Below are 20,432 nucleotides of genomic sequence, written 5' to 3' on the forward strand. Positions count from 1 at the left end.
GCCAACGATGCTGAGCCAATGATAATATAACCGACTCCACTGCAGTAATGTAAAATGAAGCCAACGTAGGGCCTTCATGCTCGGATTCCAGCAGCTCGTAAGCGGTTAAAGACCTGGGAGGTAAACTATGAATATATTTTGCACTGTACGTTGCATTGAGCCACCTGTTACGAAGATGGAGGACCAGGGTTCCATTCCACAAAGTTATGGTAGCACTACGGTGATCGAAACTGCCTCGCTTTAACATAGACTTACGACTGTCGTTGCGCTACGATCGATCGCTTTGTTGTCCCTGGATATCGCGATCCTGAGCTGCCGAAGTGATGTGGATTTTCCGTCATCTTGGACGATCTCTAGTTGTGCCATATGGCCAATATCATGACAAAACTCGGGGAATTGTGCTCTGGGCAACGTTAAAATACCTTGACACTGATACTTGTGAATCATCGCCTTCAAGTCTACTAATAGCGTTAATTTTTGAATTAATAAGTCTTCAATAAGAGTCAAAATACAACTGAGTTTGAAATTGATTCATAAACACATGCTTATATATAGTCTGAATCGAACATGGAAGCTGGAATGATTATGGAAGCGGTTTTCTCGCGTTTATTATTCAAGTGAATAACTTGGTTTGGTAACACGTGACAAATCCCACCTGTTGCTTCTGAAAACTGCATTACAGGTTCCCAGGAAAAGAAATAATGCTTATGTCAAAGCCCATCTCTATTAACTGTCTGATATAATTGAACCGTTGTAGCACTTCATCAGTCAACAAAGATCATGCAGACTTTATTTTCATTTAGCAGTGCAACATGGAAAACCTTCCAAATACGGAGTTAAACTTTGAATTTGCTTAAAAATGTATATATTCTTTCCCATTATCTATATCTAATGATAGTGTTTCTTTTCAGCCTTTCGGCAAGTATGGATGGATGCCGATTATTTTGTCACGTCGTATTGTGTAAGTATTGGTAACAATATGTGCATAGTAATTAATTGTAGGTTTCGTATGTGACACTACGATAGGACGCCATCTACACAATTACTGGATATGTTGTTAGCACATTTATGTGACAAAATGTGTGAAGTTGGATTGGTAAACAAGTAAAGATTTATGTTGATGATGGTCTAGAACTGAAGATAAACGTTCATGAACTCGTTATGATTAATAAATATGTGTAATCATGTCCGGCGCTGTAACCTACCTCAGAAACTGAGATGTCGAACTTGATACAAACCTAGGCGGAGACAGGGAGTCTCGGAAACTTAAAATCAGGGTTGTGTATGGTGTAAAACATTACAAATTGATGAAGTCACACGTTGATCTGCAGTAGTCGAAATCGATAAAAAACCTGAGCAGAGATAAACAGTAAAGGGTTCAAACAATAAAGACAATTGTCTTGAAGTTATTCATCACATTATCATATTTAGTATTTGAATCGAGATATGTTTGCAATGTCAAAAATCAAAATACAAAATAGCCTCGTTCCTTTACGCACCTAACCCAAGAATAATCGTAAATGGAAAATAATAGTACATGAGGAGTATGTTAGATATACTGGACAACAAAAGTTCCAGAGACATTGAATAAGATTTTTACCAAATCTGAAACAATTTCAGTTTGCAACAGATCAAAGACTCCTATAAGTGTTCAAATGGTTTAATTTACCATACTGACTACAGAAAATGCGTGATTTCATAAAAAAGCGAGCGGGCCAGGGGATGACATTCAAGTTGTTTTGTTGAAGAGAATCCTGAACAAGTCGAGCAATATAAGGCCGGGCGTTCTAATGTTGAAAGGTAATGCCTGGGCCATGACGACGCAAAAACGGTAGAACAACAGGGCCGACGATTTCTTCGCGGTAGCGCTGTCCATTGAGATTTTCCTCTACCACTATCAAACTGGTCCTCTGCCTTCCTGTAATCCCACCCCATACCATAACGCTGCCGTCCCCGAACCGATCTTTTTCCATGCCACAATGATTGACGTAACGTTCACCTCGACGTCAGTACACTCGAATCCGTCCATCGCTGTGGCTGAGGAGAAAACGAGACTCATCAGTGAATAAAACTTGTCCCCACTGCATGGCCGCCCAGAGTAGACGCTGTCTGCACCACTGTAGACGTGCTTGACGGTGGTTTCCTGTCAAAATGGGACGTCTGGTGGGTCTTCTGGCGACCAACCCTGTTTATCTGAGGCGGCGACGTACGGTTTGTGAAAATATTCGTCGAAGGCAAGGGATGCTTCTTGCAGTCACTGATGCTGGCTGGAATCGATTTCGTAGGTGTGTTGTTCGAATGTAGTTGTCTTGTCGATTATTGGTTACACGTGGCCTTCCACTCCGAGGATGGTCTCTGACCGCATTCGTCTGTTGCCAACGTTGCCATAAACACCAAATGGTGTTTCTGTGGACGTTAACTTGTCTTGCAACATCACGTTGACTCTATCCTGCTTCAAGAAAACTAATGGCTCGCAATCGCTCATTTTCGGACAGGCGTGGCATTTCGTAATGTTGAATAATTGCGTAATTTTGTTGTTTTTCTGAGTGGTTATTGTCAGTACAATGCTAAACAATGCATATGGAATCCCGTTAACGCACACGTTTTTATACTCATTCTTGGGTAGGGAAATGCATGAGGCTGGCATAAAAGTCAACTTTTGCATGGAATGCATGCTTTTCTGTTGGAGTTGCGTTTTTGTGACTTGATTCCATACATGTACTACAATATTGAAAACCAAAATCTACTTGTTTGAAAAATACACTTAAATATTGGTGTCACAGGAACTTTTGTTGTTGAGTATATTTGTTTGAAACATATATAACAACAAATACTTTGAGTTTATTTAAGATATGTCTTGTTCATTGTGCATATATATTCAAAGTGTATCACCTATGCACCTTTGTTACAAATAAAATGCATTAAAAGAAGCTTGCGGTCAGGAAACTATAAACTATTAATACTCAGCTAAAATCCTTATCTCAAAATAGTATATACCCGTCAAAACAGTCATCAGAGCTTACCTGTAATGTGCATTGATATAATCAACCCGTACCGTTGACTAGTATGTTTATAAATTGTTTCACGATAATGTTTTTGCTTTCAGTGACAGTGGTTGTTGGTATACAGGCTCAACAATGCCCAGTCGGTTTCTATGGTAGCAGTTGCCAACATACATGTCCAAGGAACTGCAAAAGCCAGCTGTGCAACATTGACAAATTTGGTCGAACTGTTTGTACCCACGGATGTGTGGATGGATACAGAGGCACCTCGTGCGGAATCCCCTGTCCAGTGAATTGTCAGGTGTGTGAACGTCTCAACGGCAGCTGTGTTAACTGTAAGGATACCTTTCATGGTACAAACTGTACTCTCACATGTGAAGAGTTGTGCAAGGGATTCCGGTGTGACACAGACCAGACATGCTCTAAAACGACGTGTCTTGACGGGCGGTATGGACAGAACTGCAGTAACAAGTGCTACCCCCGGTACCTGACATGTGCCCGATCTACTGGAGGCTGCACTGCCTGCAGAGATGGTTACTATGGACAGTTCTGTGAACTGGATTGTCCTCGGTGTGGCTTTACAGACGTAAGTGTGGATCAGACATGTAAAGATGGATGCAACACGATTTTATGTTCAGACATCACAGGCGGCGACTGTGGAAAGAGTAAGTTACTCAACGCTAATATTGTACAGTGCAACTATTGTACAGGCACATCAAGCAGTATATGTACCTCTCTTGTACTTAAAGTGAAGATGCATAATGCCAACGTTGTGTATTTTGAATGCAGTGATCAAGATTAAGCTTTGTAATGTGTCCTCTTTAAAAAAGCAACACCTTGACAGAAGTTTTACTGCCGTTATTTACCCGTGATTCATATCAAATTAATCAATGGTATAACTCACGTGGTCTTGAAATTCAGTTCGTGGCCAAGTAGGTGTATAGTAAAAGATGTGTTAAAGAACATGTACTTTAATAGTTCTAAAAACATAAGAATAAAGATGCCCTGTTGCTTACATGATAAGAAACACTGGTCTTGCCGAATGCAGACAAATGATGTTTATTTTATGAATGGAAGGAAACAAAATGAACTCTATGAAACAGCATTAATATATGTTCCCTTCGCATTGTCGGAGTGATCGTAACTGACGTATTTGCAGCAGCTCATCATTCCATGTCAAAGTTACATTAATGGAATACATTGTAAATATACTTTTATAATCGTATAACAATTAAAACAGAACGAATGTATATTCTGTCACCATCACGCTGTGAGGAATAGGTCATAATAACATAATCATATTCTTTAACATTTTACGTCGTAAGTCACTTGTTGTCACAGACCAAATCACGTCACACTAACCTTTGCGATTGAATATATGTTTGACATAACCATAAATGTAGTTTTTGCAAGTCATCGTTTGCGATCAACCAATCAGCGATCGCGACATTATTATCAACCTTGCTATTTCTATGACAAACAAAAGTCAATTAACAAATACATGACTTAAAGTATCAAATTTATGATATTACCTTATTGACACCTGAGGTTAATTTCAAGGCGTCTCTCCAGCAGTTTTTTGATCGTAGGCTCTGTAAATAAAGGTCCGATTCACACGCGTTTATGCTTACATTAATACAAAGAATATTGAATGGACTCTTGAATAAAGTTAGTGAACTTCAATAAACACGTAAATCCAGAAATACATTGAAAACGATTTATAACCTGATACAGTTCTTCAGTGCGGATCATGGAATTTGCTCACGTGAGGCACTTTCTTCATCAGCTGATGAACGTCAACAAATACAACTTCAATCCTTATATTGACAGATACATAAATCATTACAAAACTATCCATTAAACATCAAACTTTAATTATTTAAAGCGAACTTTTTCAACGCGGAGAGTCGTGACGTCATCCGTCCCAAACATTGATATTAACGTTCTGTGAACTTTGGCTGTGTATTTGAGTCATATTACGGCTGCTGATGACGGGGATTACCGCAGGAGGCTCATAGCCGAATGCTATGAATACACAATGACATTTAGAAAGCGGTCAAATGTAACAAATGTTATATTTGTTAGATCGCTGACTTTGTGTGCTTAAAGGGCAAGTTCACACGAAAATAAACCTATTTTTCTTGTACTTTTTCATCATGAAAAGTATTTACCTAGTAGTTTTAGAGGCAAAACAATTAAAATATCACACGTATCAAATTTATTTTATTTATAAAATCGGTTCATATTTTTCACATTTACAGAGAGTTTATTTCCATAATAAACACACCATGGATTATGCCCCTTGCAATATGACGTCATTTGTGCCAATTGATAAAGGAATGACGTCATAAGACTTTATTAGACGCGTTTCACGTGGTGTATGTAGGTGTTTGGTTCTATCTTCTCAAATGCGCAGCGTAGCTATTGTTTTGTTCGGTGCCGAGCTGTCCAAGACACAACGCTAAGCACAATTACTCTAAAATTATTTCGTTTTCCAAAATCGCGACTGAAAAGACATCAATACACTGATAACATACTGTAAGATTTGCAATTATGGTTGGAAGGGTCCGTTGTATGAATTGCGCTTATTCGTTTATTTGTGTTGCGCATATTCGCTCTTGCTGAGTTGCTGTCGTCTTCCGTGAGAGTTTAGATACCTGCTGGTTCTGAAACCACAGGACCATATGTAACTAATAATAACAATAAAAAAAACTCGCCAAAAAATTATAGACGAGGCCGAAGGCCGTTTTTGTTACTATTATTAGTTACATATGGTCCTGTGCTGAAACTGATCGGAAGCGGATGGTATACGATCCTTATATGGAAACGGGCTAAAGGGACAGCACTCTCATCAAGACACTGACTGGGATGTTTTTGTAAACAAACGCCGTAAAGTTGAAGTAACTCGATCAGGTAAGTATCTACAGCAGTATCTAAGAAATTATTTTAGCAGGGGTAGGGTGATATTTGTACATAGTTTCACTTGATAATCATGAATATCCGCGATGTTGTCTCGTTCACGTGTTCACTTCCTGCATGGTTATGTCGATACTCCTGATCAGCTGATCGTTGCAATATGCAGCAAACTCCTGTTGATGGAGTAAGTTGTGTTACGTAATGTTTTAGTTTTACAGCCATTCCCGTCTGGAATTAACACAAATCATCTCATTTGGGTAATTAATAAACTTTATAATAACACAGGAAAACAAATTAAAATTATATAAACTCATTGAAAGTCTCTGTGTGTGTGTTTGTGTGTGTACATAATCTTTAAATAATCATGAACAATAATTTTGATTCAGACTGTCGAAGCAAAAATCCGCAAAAATACATTGTTGCAACATGTTTATTTTTTTATATTTAGGCTTTATATATTTTTTATTTAAAAAGATATCTGGTTTTGCTGGTTTGTAGCTGACAAAATATCCAGTCACTATCCAAAATCATCGCCCACCTACCACCCAAAATATTCAAATTTCATGTTTAATGCAATTTACACACATATACAAATTATAGCACATTGATACATGAAAAAAATCAAATTACCATTTTATATTTTGTGATAGTGAGATATAGATGACAAAAGTGTTAATGTTTCTATGCTGTATCTTTCAAATATGAAGTTTCGAGCCAAGTCATGCCAGACACTGATGCCCAGAAAGTACAGGTCCCCAGTCCATCATGGTGTAAAGTCGCTGTCCAATGTACACCAGAAGCATGGCACACAATGCTTCACTGTATGAGGTACAAAATAATATTTTGACAATGAATAATCACACAATGTAAATACTATATGCAAATAATTTCTATATTGAACTATTTTGTGTATCTATTATATTCTCTATTGTTGTCTTTTGTTGTAAAAGTGTAGTGTGGATGACAAATGAAAGTTTACTGTGAATGACATATAAAAGTTTAGATCTGATACAATTTGTACACAGTTAACTGATCATATTTGTATTCAGGCACCCAGTGACATGCCTGTCACTGCTGAAAATTATTACCACCTTCTTTTACAATTATTTAGTCAGTGTACATATTATTTTGACAAATTTATGTTAAAATTATTTTTCTATTTTTCAGGTCCCACAATGATATGGAAGAGTATAAATGCGACAAAACCCTTTCCATATTCATATGAAATCTCTGTAGAAAACAGTTGATGGTACAATTCTGACTAAATCATGAGCATGTGTTAATGAATCGCTATCAAATAGTGATAATACCAGGTTCGCGAAAGGTGAGAGTATCCTGCCCCACCGGTGTCACAAGAAATCCCTGGTGTTGAGATCCATTTTCATTGTGTGCAAATTGTGTTTATTTTCATGCAGAGTTATAAGTCATAAAATATTAGAGTGTCTTGTGAGGTACAGTGCTTCAGACAACAAACGAGCTGTACTTTTGAAATAGTCAACCAGTGCACTAACAAGTTGCCACTGAGCATTTAGCCAGTGCTTGTGATATTTTCTTCAGTCTTTTCCCCAGCCTTTGCCCTTGCCCAAAACTACCTCATCCAGCATCAGCCACCCTGTATTACAGAAACTTATCAAATGAAACAGCAAAGGCTGATTGTTGTCAGAGACCATAAAACAAGATTTCAATGAAAAAAGTTTATTTTAATGAGCATAGAGAAAAACATTACATACATCAGATGCAAATCTTTCACAAATCACCTCGACAACACAAGATGTAATAACTTTTCTCTGATTCTTCAACTACTTCTGCAAATCCCCAAAGTGAACCTCTTGTTTATGAGGTGTAGATAGATTCTGAAATGAAAAAGTGTCTTTTATTAGTCAAGCTATACACATTACAAAAAATATCATACCATTTACATATATATTTTTTGTCATTTAATCTGGAGGGATGCCTAAAAAGAAGTAACTTGTATTGATGATATATGCATAATTTTTATTACATGTTAATAATTCAATAAATACCAAAACAGTTTATAGTTCTATCATGTTGACATGATGTGTTTATTACTATAGGTTTGAATACCTCTTGAAATATTGTGGGCATGTTTCAATATCACTGATGTAATTTAATAACTTTACAAGTTACATATGTTTTCACAACTTGCTGGCAAAAATAAACATTTATGGTACTGGAGATTTATTTTACTTGTCAGATTTGTTTGTTGTGCATGATAGATCTTAAAATGCATAATAAAATAAATTGATGAAAGTAAATAATATTATTTGTTTTTCTAAACTTTATTTCAAGTGTTAATATAAAGAAGGGTGGTGGGGTAGCCTTGTGGTGAAAGCGTTCAATCGTCACCCTGAAGACCCAAGTTCGATTCCCCACATGGGCACAACATGTAAAGCCCATTTCTGGTGTCCCCCAGTTGTGATATTGCTGGAATATTGATAAAAGCAGCGTAAAACCCTACTCACTCACTCATTTAAAAAAATGATTGCATATTTCAGTTGCATTTTAGGGGGTGATTGTTACAGACATTTTGCTCAAAAGGTCAGGTCGGGAGGTCCAAATTTCCAATTTCAAATATTTTTCACTAATATTCAACAAGTTTTTTACTTATAGTTTCTTAGATAATTTATATGTATTGATTGTGACAGTAAATGAGCTTCTTGTAAACATTTTACATATATCTGGTCCACTCAGTTAAACAACCCACTGTTTTTAATAATTAATTATATATTAGATATTTCTTCTTTTTTATAGTTTCTAAACATTTAAAAAAAAATCTGGCCTCATAATAGATGATAAATAGTTTCCCTGCAAAGTTGCAATGCATTTTCTATGAATGGTTTTCAGAACATACCAATAACCAATTATCTATTAAATAGAATAAGATACTGTAGGACTACTGCAGTAACTGGTTTCAAACACAAAACACATCAATGGAGTGATCTATCTTTTCACTTTCAAACGGGGACGGTGTGAAGTGTGAAGTACGACATCCAGTTACTTATCAATAAATATGGCAAGTATTTTGAACTCGGATGGGAACAAATCAAAGAGAATCTTTATTTCCCCCAGTACGTTTCCGCTCGGCAACCGACTTTAGAAACGTACCCCATTTTCGTGTTACTCTAAGCATATGGTCTCCTCATCAGCTGGTAGGCCTAATGAGTAAACACTGTAATCGTGTTGAGACAACGTTTGGCGACGGATCGTATTTGTTTCTTGATATTGGCAAGTAGCATTGATCTGTAGCCTATAGGTGGTGGGAATAGTTACACCTAATACAGACAAACTCAGATTGACGACAATGCCGATACCGGCGATAGGGTCGTAACAGGGTGCGACAGGATGAATAGGCCTGTTGACGAAGCATGAGGGTCACCAGGCGTGACAAAAATCTCTTAGAATATTACGTTTCCGCCTCTGAAAACGTAATAATGAGCATATAGGTAATTTAGGTATACACACATCAAAGTGTTATTCTTACCACGTTGTCGATCGTAGGCCTAATTGTGTAGATGTCGAGTCGGGATCGGGTGACAAATTAGGTGATGTGGGTCTTCTCTTGTTTCCACTTGATTTTCATCGTTTCCATACCGCGAAGCTTGCTCGTTTTGGTTCAAAATCATATGGTTTTGCGATTTCTTGAAGGGTCAAGGGAACTTCTTCGGACCAGGCAGGTATCGGATGCCATTTTGTCTCACCATAAACTGGTACTTGATTTCTTTTGCGTTGTGACAAGACAGGGACCCAGTTAAATTGGCACCAATTACGTCATAATCTAAGGGGGATAACTCAGGCCTGTTTAGCTCGGAAAACGAAGGCCTCATAACGGCATGACATTTTCACAATTATTGTGAGCTCGCTACATTGACTGTGAGAAAAATGAGTGTATATTTTCAAACACTGATACTAACTAATTCTAAAATTGCGTTTTGTTTAAAAAAAGAAAGAAAGTGATTTTTGCGTGTACACTTCCCCTTTAAAGTACGTGATCTAGGCTACCAGTTGTCGGACTTTCATTTTGTGGAAGCCTCGGTGGCTGAGTGGGTTAGTTCGCTGACTTTGTGTGCTGGCGATTAGGTGCCTCACTCTGACAAGTATGGGTTCTAATCCCGGACGGGACTCAACCCCCAAAAAGTACGAGAATCTGTACTTTACTAAGAAAGTGTTATCCCAAATATAATATTTGTTACATTTGACCGCTTTCTAAATGGCATTGTGTATTCATAGCATTCGGCTATGGGAGCCATGCCAATATTTTGTGGAAGCCTCGGTGGCTGAGTGGGTTAGTTCGCTGACTTTGTGTGCTGGCGATTAGGTGCCTCACTCTGACAAGTGTGGGTTCTAATCCCGGACGGGACTCAACCCCCCCAAAAGTACGAGAATCTGTACTTTACTAAGAAAGTGTTATCCCAAATATAACATCTGTTACATTTAACCGCTTTCTAAATGGCATTGTGTATTCATGATAACTATTGTTTGATAGTTCTTGGTCCAATCCTGTTAGTAGGATCTGATAACAGTAATCTAAATACCCTATTAAAAGATCAAACTTGCTCAATTTTCGAAGCTTGGCCAATTCTGTAATTTGCAGTCGTCGATAACGAATTCACCCGTTTCATGCATGTAGAACACCGGTGGGTGTATTCAGGCTTAGGTACCGGTCTTGAAACACTTGACTTCAACTTGAATGGGGTCATGCCACACGGATGTTGTTTCACAGCTGACTCCCCAGCTGCAAAAAAACAACAATACATACCATCATCCCAATCCTTTTGTGTTTTAAAAACAGTAAATCCTGATTATATTTAAGAGCCTTATAAGATCTCTCTAAAATATGGGAGGATAAGCACTAGCTTTGAATTTTCTAATTCAATACTCAAATATGACCTGCTTCAGCAACAAGACATGAAATTTGCCTCTGATCAAACTGAACAACTTTAGGTAAGACAACCATGCCGAAAAACTTGACCAAAGTCTTACTGATAACTTGCACAGTAATTTACCTCAATGGAACGGAGAGAGAGTGAGGGGGCAGGGAGAGGAATATCCATCTGAACCTACATGTAACCACAGTGCAACAATTTCGTGAAACTATTGTTCCAGGTATACCGCTGACTGTGTTTGTTCCTGTGGTTCTGCTGCTGGTCATTGTAATCGCTGTGATACTGTGTCTGTGGTGGCGCTCATTCGAGATCTTGTAAGTGGACTAGTTTACTGAATCCTATCTATCAAAGTTTGAAACATGGTTTTAAGTATAAAGAGCTTAAATTTAAATGTGCCGAGTGCATAAAATTCAAACATGCGAGTCGATCATGCACACCGTGTGAATAAGAGTGTTTGTTATAGCAATAGTGTGATTATCTTCACAACTGTGATTCGATAATGTACAGGAAAGGACACATATCTGCAACAATATCTCAAATTGTGTTACCTCAGTGTATTTGGTACTTAGATTATAAAATCTTTGCGACTGTGTTGGTGACTGATAAGGAGAAGTTCCTACTAAGATAGCGTTTGTAGAAGTAGCATAATATATATTGTTCGACAAGTTTTTAAATGTCATCAGTGAGTGAGCGAGTTAATGTTTGTCGTCTCATGGCCATTAATTTAGCCATGTATTGAGGAGAGCATTCTCACATATTCAGAACAACTGTTCTAAACCTTCAACGATTTAAAAGTTCTTGCGATTGCGTGACATGTTTGTTTTCATATATGTCAACAGCAGGAAGAAAACACCCGACGATTTTCAACAACTAATGCTAAAGGCACATACTAAAAGGTGAGCCTAAAATATCACAAATGCGGACAAAATGCTTACGTGTTGCAATTGCAATGTTGCAACTATGTACAATGGTGTTCGGTATTGTTAGGTAAAAGAAAAGGTAATGCTTATATAGGAAGCATCCCTGGCCTTCGACGAATATCTTCACAAACTGTACGCCGTCGCCTCAGATGTGCAGGGAGTATCGTCAGAAGACCCGCCAGACGTCCAATTTTGACAGGAACCCACCGACAAGCACGTCTACTGTGGTGCAAACAGTGTCTACTCTGGACATGCAGTGGGGACAAGTTCTATTCACTGACGAGTCTCATTTTCACCTCAGCCACAGCGATGGGCGGATTCGAGTGTACCGACGTCGAGGTGAACGTTACGTCAATCATTGTGTCATGGAAGAAGATCGGTTCGTGGACGGCAGCGTTATGGTATCGGGTGGGATTACAGCAAGACAGAAGACCCGTTTGATAGTGGTAGAGGGAAATCTCAATGGACATCACTTCCGCTACGAGATCATCGGCCCTGTTGTTCTACCGTTTTTGCGTCGTCATGGGCCAGGCATTACCTTTCAACATGACAACGCCTCATATTATTCGACTTGTTTAGGATTCTCTTCAACAGTACAACGTGAATGTCATGCCCTGGCCGGCTCGTTCCCCTGAACTCTCACTAATCGAGCACATGTAGAATAAGATGGATCGGCGCCTTCGACGTCAACGACGTGTTCCACAGACACTCCAGGAACTTCGAAATATGCTCCAGCAGATATGGACGTCGAGGTGAACGTTACGTCAATCATTGTGTCATGGAAGAAGATCGGTCGGCCCGATATCCTCGGCCCTGTTGTTCATGGCCCAAGCATTACCTTTCAACATGACAACGCCCGGCCTCATATTGCTCGACTTGTTCAGGAATCTCTTCAACAAAACATCCCCTGGCCGGCTCGCTCCCCTCATCTCTCACCAATCGAGCATCGATTGATCGGCGCCTTTGACGTCAACCACGTGTTCCACAGACACTCCAGGAACTTCGAAACATGCTCCAGCAGATATGGACAGATATCCCACAGGACTTTGTGCGGCACCTGGTCCATTCCATGAGACGAAGATGTGTTGCTTGCATCGCAACCAAAGGTGGACACATACGCTATTTATTTGTAAATTGACATTTTGGCATGTTCATGTTTTTTTTTATAAAATCACGCATTTTCTGAAGTCAGTAAGGCAAATAAAATCATTGGAACACTTACAGGAGTCTTTCATCTGTTGCAAACCGAAATTGTTTTAGATTTGGTAAAAAAACATAACTTTGCATTAAATCTTATTCAATGTCACAGGAACTTTTGTTGTTCAGTATATAAAAAATGTCCTAAACGTCTGTATGTATGCACATGTATATACTCCATGTTCATATACTAGCGGGCGATACTTCCTCTGCACCATAACAAATCACATTACAATTAGTTTCAGAATAGTACATCATAATCACATGCGGCCTTTGTCATGATTAACCATGACGACCCTGAAATTGCACATGCATCCCAGTCATTGCATGCATAAAATTCCATGAGCCAAAAAGTCGTCACACATTCACAGTACACGTGGGACTGAATCAATTACATCAGTAAATTGTTGAAGTATTTTAACTGTGTAAAGTAACTTTCTTGAAAGTGCAATTAGAATACTTGAAACTTGAATTTACAAAGCGTTGCAAGGCGCTTTAGTGTTCACCATAACATCATACAGTCTATCTTGGGTCAGTACCAACGGACTGCCAACACAATGGACCAATGTTCGTTCTGATAAGCAAACCTTAGCCATGTTTGGTCGTCAGTAAAGCACCATTGTCCCAGCTAATGGTGGTCATACCCGGACTTGTAAACGGACAACTGAGCCCATGCCATATACATGGAAAAGGTCCAATGGTAGATTTATCAAGCAATAAACACATCCTAATATGGTATTTCCCTTATATAAAAAAACAATGGTTAGCTAAAAGGAAATATTTTCTATGTGGTGTATGCTTTTTGAAATGGTGGATGTATTCCGTAGTAATGATGACGATGTTGAATGTCGTGTCTACTTAGGATGACATGTGTTTTATCCCACGGAATGATATTTCCTTTCAGAGCCTCAGGTCCTGGCAGTCACGTCACACACTCAAGCACAGATCTTGGATACAATAGTAGGGACACTTCAGAATACACGTGAGTTCTGTTTTATATGCATAGTGAAGTATATGCAAAGTAATTATTTATATTGCGACGATGTAACAATGTATACTCTACAGACGCTTTCATAAATACACATAGGAATCGAGTGATAGTATTGGATGGATACGATGAAGGAAGGACTTGTTGTAACATGGCAATCAACAGGAGATGTTGGCCGTGAATTGTAAGCGTGCAAACAACCAATGAACGTTTCAGATGACTTGATGAATAGTGTGTCAAACTTCCGTGTATAGGACGTGGCATGATCCTAGTCAATATCCAAATAACAATTTGAGTAATCTTGCCCACTGCCCAGTCAATGTTTCAGACGTGCTCCTTGAAGGAAAGGTCATTTCTGATGTCTGGCCATTGGGCTCTGGTAATGGTTTGCTGATGGGGGTAGTCAGTTACGATACTTGGGCACGAGCATTATCGTCTTGAAAGACAAAACTTTGACCAGCATGGCGCGCACACGGCACAACGTTTGTCGACAGTATGTTGTCTCGTTAGTACTGACCAGTGATAAATACTGCCATGGAAAATATGCAATGTCGTTCTGGCAGTAATAGTGATTTGGTCCCATATCATTACAGATCCCCCCCCCCCCCCCCCCCCCCCCCCACACACACACACACACACTCACACGCCTATCCCAAAAGTTCTGAGTGAATCTGGATTGACCTGAAAACATTAGAAGAGACCATCCCCAGTTTCTAAGCTCTCAACACCATTGGCATCTGGCTAGAATATGTCGATTTGTTAACGGCGGTAAAATACGTGGTCGTCAAGCATGTTTCGTTTCTTTTCCTGTTGTTTAACATCCACACCTAGCAATGTTCCAGCTATATGACGGCCGTCAGTAAATAAATAAATGAGTCTGGACCAGACAATCCAGTAATTGACATCACCAGCATCGATACGATGACATGCATCAACCAAGCCAGCGAGCCTGACGATCCGATCCCGTTATTATTGGTCGCCACGCATTGTCGCACGTAGACGATTTGTTCCAATGCGTTGAATTTTGATAGTTATATGTGTCAAATTGTGAAACTGTGATCATTAATAAGCATTACAAATAACCGTCGAAGGTCATTAGATAAAGTATGACAAATTGTGAGGATTCGCCTTATCAAGGTGTATCAATGTTTTATCGCCTTGAAGTAATATCCTTCTTAGATAGAATTGAGCCCGAGAATGACGCGATTTTGGTCAAAATTAAGCAAAGGTCAAAGTCACTATTTGGACATAAGAAACGTAGTTATATGTCATTGCCAGTTCAAAGGCACCGTCACCTTGAAGGACTTGACTTGAACCGTGATATTTGTATGTATTCTAACATGCCCTATCATATAAGATGTCCTTGACATGTTTGTAGAGAGTCACGTCTTCGTTAATTTGGAATTTGGTCCTTGGGGAAAATAGTAGATAACCAATCTGCGTACCAATTTCTGCACAGCGAATTGCGGCGCCTTGGACGACTTGGCCATACGTGCCCCCGTCAAGGGTATACCTCTTCGCAAACAAAAACTAAAAGTGTTCCGTGAGAAAATCAATATAGAATGCGAATAAAACTAAATGGTAAGCTTAGTTATATGAAACTATTTTGTAAGTGGTGCTTGGTACGTTTCCTGGTGTACATATTGTTGTTCCGTGATAATGATTACTATTGGAAATACCGCGTCTACCTGACATGCCATGTTGTTACCTCGTGGAATGATATTTCTTTCCAGAGGCTCAGTGTATTCCAGACGTGTTACGTTTGGGACACCCCTATATGCTGATGATGGATCCAGAAGGAGCAACATTTCACTACACTCGTGAGTTCTTCTTGATATGCATGGTGATGTTTTGCAGCAATTTGCCGTTCACATTAAAAAGAACTGGCAAAAATTCTTATTATGTTTCTGATGATTGTGTCAAGTGATAAATATGAGGCGTTCAGAAAACTGTTCTCTTGACCTGTAGTGACCTGCAGCTTTTATGGTACAGTTCAAGCCCCGTCACAGCGCTCGATACCTTCGTTACCCTCTCGGTGTAGAGAGATCCGCTATGAGGAGGTTGTTTACAGGCTTGTTTACAGTTACTCACTTCAGGGACTGATTACATTGTTCGAGACGCTTCCAGGTTGCAATTTATGTATGGATGGCTGAACCTATGTAAGAGCGAGACGAAGGTGATTGATATCCTCTTCCTCGACAAAGTGTGAAATTTGAAACTATGATTATTGAATAGTAGTATTGCTATTGTCAGTACCATTTCCTGTCTGTCGCAACGTGCATTTAATGAACCTTTCAGTATTCAATATCTACGTCAATAATTATTACGAATGCGTGTTCTAATGATAATATGAGAGAGATATAATATAATATGTATCCATTGAGCTAATTTGTCTTCAAAATCACGCTGATATATTTTGTTCTAGTTTCAGAATACATATACATTGTTATTTTTAAAATTAATGTATTAATTTCTATAATCTATAAGATGATATTTGATCATGATTTGGTAATATCTGATCTCTTTCTGATACTCACTCAGTAACATTGTTGTAGGTATGTATCTTTTCTCATTTATCGTTGCGAAAAGGATTGCTGTACCTATTCATTAAGAAGTATATTTTGCCTATTTCAGGAATGTCTCTCTGTTTGATGACTCTGAGGATGAACCAGCGCTGCAACGCGTCACCAAGTGACATTACAATAATACACAACAAATGGAGTAAAAGAAGAAGAAAAAAGAGATAGATATATTTCGCTTGTTACATGATAACATAGCAGATGTACAACTAGCAATATTGGTGCTATAGCTATAGGTACGTTGTGTCTTTACGATAACTAAGGTCATCAATATTGTGTGTAATGATACATGTTTGGAGGGAGGGGGTGTTTTTGGCAATATATTAGATTTTAAGGCTCATAGTATTAATTAATCGGCCCCTTAATCGAAACCTTGTCTGTTCTAAAACCTTATACACTGTAGCCTTTTATTGCCAGGTTTGTGAGGTGATAAACTCATCGATAAGTACTTTCACACAGTTACACATATATCATCAGACTTATGGGAAAAGGCGAGAGTGCCGATTTTCAGGTGATGCCAAATTCATTGTGCCCAGGGGGATATCAAAGGACATGCCCAAAGAAAATCTATTGAAACAAACTTTTTAAAACACGTTATTTAGTCTTACAAAGTGCATATTTACACCAACAATAAAGTCATATGTGATTTCATTTTTATGTGAAAAGCAACAAACATCTGCCCTGACCCCACAACCAGCGCGTATGCATATTGAATTCTAAACTAGAGGCCGAGCTGTAGCTGTGACGTCATCGTGGAGAGACATCCGCCATTTTGTTTTTTTACAGTGCATTAATCTACAGGACAATGAAGGAATTTTCCGTGATTTTCGGTGTACTGAAGACGCGAAATTGGGTATTGTGTGGACGTGGGGGTGTACTAGTTCATCAAACAAAAGGACACATTGCCATGTCTTGAAATTTTCAAGCGCAAAGGCCGATTAATCATGGAGGAATGTTTTGATACAGCGATGTCAGAGAGGAGTAAAATGGAAACAGACTTGACATGCAGTTTTGTGTTTCTTGCATGTTGAGGCATCTCTCCATGAAAGAGATCCACGCAAACTAAACGAACTTGGTTACGAAAAAGCTAATTCATGATCAATTGCACGTGTCTAAAAAAAAGCAGTCCCACTAATTACAGCCCCCCCCCCCCCCCCCCCCCCCCCACACACACACACACACACACCCCAATCCCCACCCCTAATTGCAACACACCATATAAACACCAAAAATGCACAAAAAGACCACACCACACACATCTCCCAATAAACAACAGCAATTTAAAAAACACAGCAAAAACAAAAACACAGCCCCAGCCACAGGATTAGACACGCATCAGCTACATTATACTAAACAAAATACCAAACAAGACATTAAAAAAGTATTACTACAACTTTACAACCATATATGGACTACAGGGACCACACCAACACTATGGAAACATGCCAAAGTAGTACCAGTCCTGAAACCGGGGAACCCCCAAAATGAGCCCGATTCATACCGCCACTTCCCACATCTGCAAAATCATGGAATCTATAATTAACAGCAGGCTCAAATACTCAAATCTAAGAGACAAATCTAATTAGCCCTGACCAGAGTGACTTCACCACACCAAATAGACAAAGTTAAGACCACATTTTACATTTGGGACAAGACATTAGAACAGCACACACGAACAATACGCTTTGGCCTTATCAATACATTTTAGCAAAGCTGTCGACATGGTTTGGCACAATGGCCTCATCTAAAAACTATAAATTAAAGCCATTATTAGGCGCATTCTAAATTTCATTCACTGTTTTTTAACAGACATAAAATATATATATAACAGTAAAATCACATGACACATTATCAGATACCCACGTATTACAAAATGGTATCACACAAGGTAGCATACTATCCCCGACTCTTTATAATTTCATGATCGACATTTTTCCAAATTTAAAATAGCAATATTTCAACAGCAACATTTGCAGATAAAATCTCCCTCTGCATCTCCTCCACTTCAATAAGACAAGTCAAGACTAAAATACAATCTGCACTAAATAGTATTCCAAAATGGTCTACCAAGTTGGGATTCCAAATCAACAGTAAGAAAACAAATGGCATGCTTTTTAAGAAACCATTTATGACAAATTACAGCCCAAAACTACACCTACATAATAAAGTAATTACTTTTCAAAAAGAGGTTAAATTCTTAGGAGTTACATTTGACCAACACTTAACCTGGACACCCAACATTCAAAATCTGGTCAACTCATGTGAAAAAGACTGTCTGGTACAGACTCGATTTTTTACAGACCCCCGTCATATAGCTGGAATATTGCTGAGTGCGGTGTAAAACAACAAAAAAACAAAACAAATTAAACTCACTACCGTATAAACTAGCCCTAGGTATCAGGACTGGCACTGCACATAACACTACATTTTCAATGTAAGGCACTCTTTCACTAAAACACCGAAGACACCAGCTAGACTTAATTACTGGGCTGGGGCCAAACACAACCCTATACATATAAATCACTTTCAACTTAATATGACAACATAAAAAAAATCCACAATTTAGAAACTCAAAACCCCCTATCTAAAAAAAGTTACATTAACTACTCCAAACCTACAACCTAACTAATATACCTTAGGGATGGCTGGATATTATCGCCAGTTCTGTCAGAACTTTCTCAACAACAGGCCTTTGAGAAGATCAAAGCTATTCTGACTATTGCACCGATGTTGGTTGTGCCAAACTTCAGCAAGACCTTCAAAGCTCTATGTTGATGCCTGTGACATAGGGGCAGGAGGAGTACTACAGCAAGAAGATGATTTTGGGGATAGACCATCCCATTTGCTACTTTAGCACAAACATTTCACACTCATCAGAGGAACTAATCAACCATAGAGAAGAGACTCTGGCCCTGATACTAGCTCTCCAACACTTTGAAGTGTACCTTAGTACAACGGTGACACCAATACTTGTGTTCACAGATCACAATCCCCTTGTGTTTGTGAAGAAACTAAAGAACAAGAATCAGCGACTAATGCGCTGGAGCATTCAGATTGAGAACTTTGATCTGGACATTCAGCACATCAATGGAAAAGACAATATATTGGTTGATGCACTCTCACGTGCAGTCTGAACGGAGGTGACAATTTATATTCACCCTTATGAACTGAAAAACAAAGCCAGCTATATTTTCAAACTGTGGAAAAAGGGTTCCTGAATTACGATGTGTGATCATGATGTGTCTGTGTTTTATGACAGTTATTGAACATACAGTCCGTTTGACTCCAAATGAGAACGATGAATTGCAAAATAACTCGAAATCCAGAAAAGTGTATGAAACATCAATACGGTACTTGACCATGAATACCCTGTACCCAACAAAATCTGAATTTGTTTTATTTTAAGACCCATGACGGATGAAGTTCTTTAAGAAACTATCATGTAATTTTGTATAGAAATGTGTACATGACACGTAGGGGGGACAAACCGTTCATCGTTCTCATTTGGAGTCAAACGGACTGTAGTTTAGCTTTGAAGTTTTTCAACATGCAAAACTTCTTTTCAAGTGGGGGAATGTTATGAGATTCCATTATATATGTATATTAACTTTTCATGAAGAATATATTAAATGTACTTTGTTTTCATGAAATGTACATTCATACCTTTTTCTATATTATGTTACTTGTGTACAGATTGCCAGTGATCAACACTGAATCAATTACACACTTCACTTCACATTGTCTTTTCGTAAGCCCTGGTTAGCTCACAGCCAAGTTAAAGCTGATGTTATGCAATTGCGGCTTGGCTATTGCTCGACGGGTAGACAAAGTGGTCAGTTCCCAGGTCGGGTTTAGGTGTTAACTGACATGCCATGTCGGCAAGATTTGAAACTTTAATTGTGTATGCCATGTCGGCAATTTGTGAA

At 38.7% G+C, this 20,432-nt stretch overlaps 1 protein-coding gene across 3 annotated transcripts in view; it reads left to right on the top strand.

The window, feature by feature from the left end:
- Positions 1 to 17,629, top strand: part of LOC124127176 (scavenger receptor class F member 1-like) — a 408,153-nt gene extending 390,524 nt beyond the window's left edge. For all 3 annotated transcript variants that reach the window (XM_048400042.1, XM_048400041.1, XM_048400040.1), the window contains 7 exons: positions 912 to 961; positions 3,107 to 3,667; positions 11,043 to 11,136; positions 11,662 to 11,718; positions 13,844 to 13,921; positions 15,661 to 15,747; positions 16,562 to 17,629. In XM_048400042.1, coding sequence (XP_048255999.1) covers positions 912 to 961; positions 3,107 to 3,667; positions 11,043 to 11,136; positions 11,662 to 11,718; positions 13,844 to 13,921; positions 15,661 to 15,747; positions 16,562 to 16,622 — 988 coding nt within the window. In that variant the 3' untranslated portion in view covers positions 16,623 to 17,629. The remainder of the gene's footprint in view (positions 1 to 911; positions 962 to 3,106; positions 3,668 to 11,042; positions 11,137 to 11,661; positions 11,719 to 13,843; positions 13,922 to 15,660; positions 15,748 to 16,561) is intronic.
- The last annotated feature ends 2,803 nt before the right edge of the window (positions 17,630 to 20,432 follow it).

This window comes from Haliotis rufescens, unplaced genomic scaffold, assembly GCF_023055435.1.
Source record: "Haliotis rufescens isolate VD_foot unplaced genomic scaffold, xgHalRufe1.0.p SCAF_2, whole genome shotgun sequence".
Lineage (NCBI taxonomy): Eukaryota > Metazoa > Mollusca > Gastropoda > Lepetellida > Haliotidae > Haliotis > Haliotis rufescens.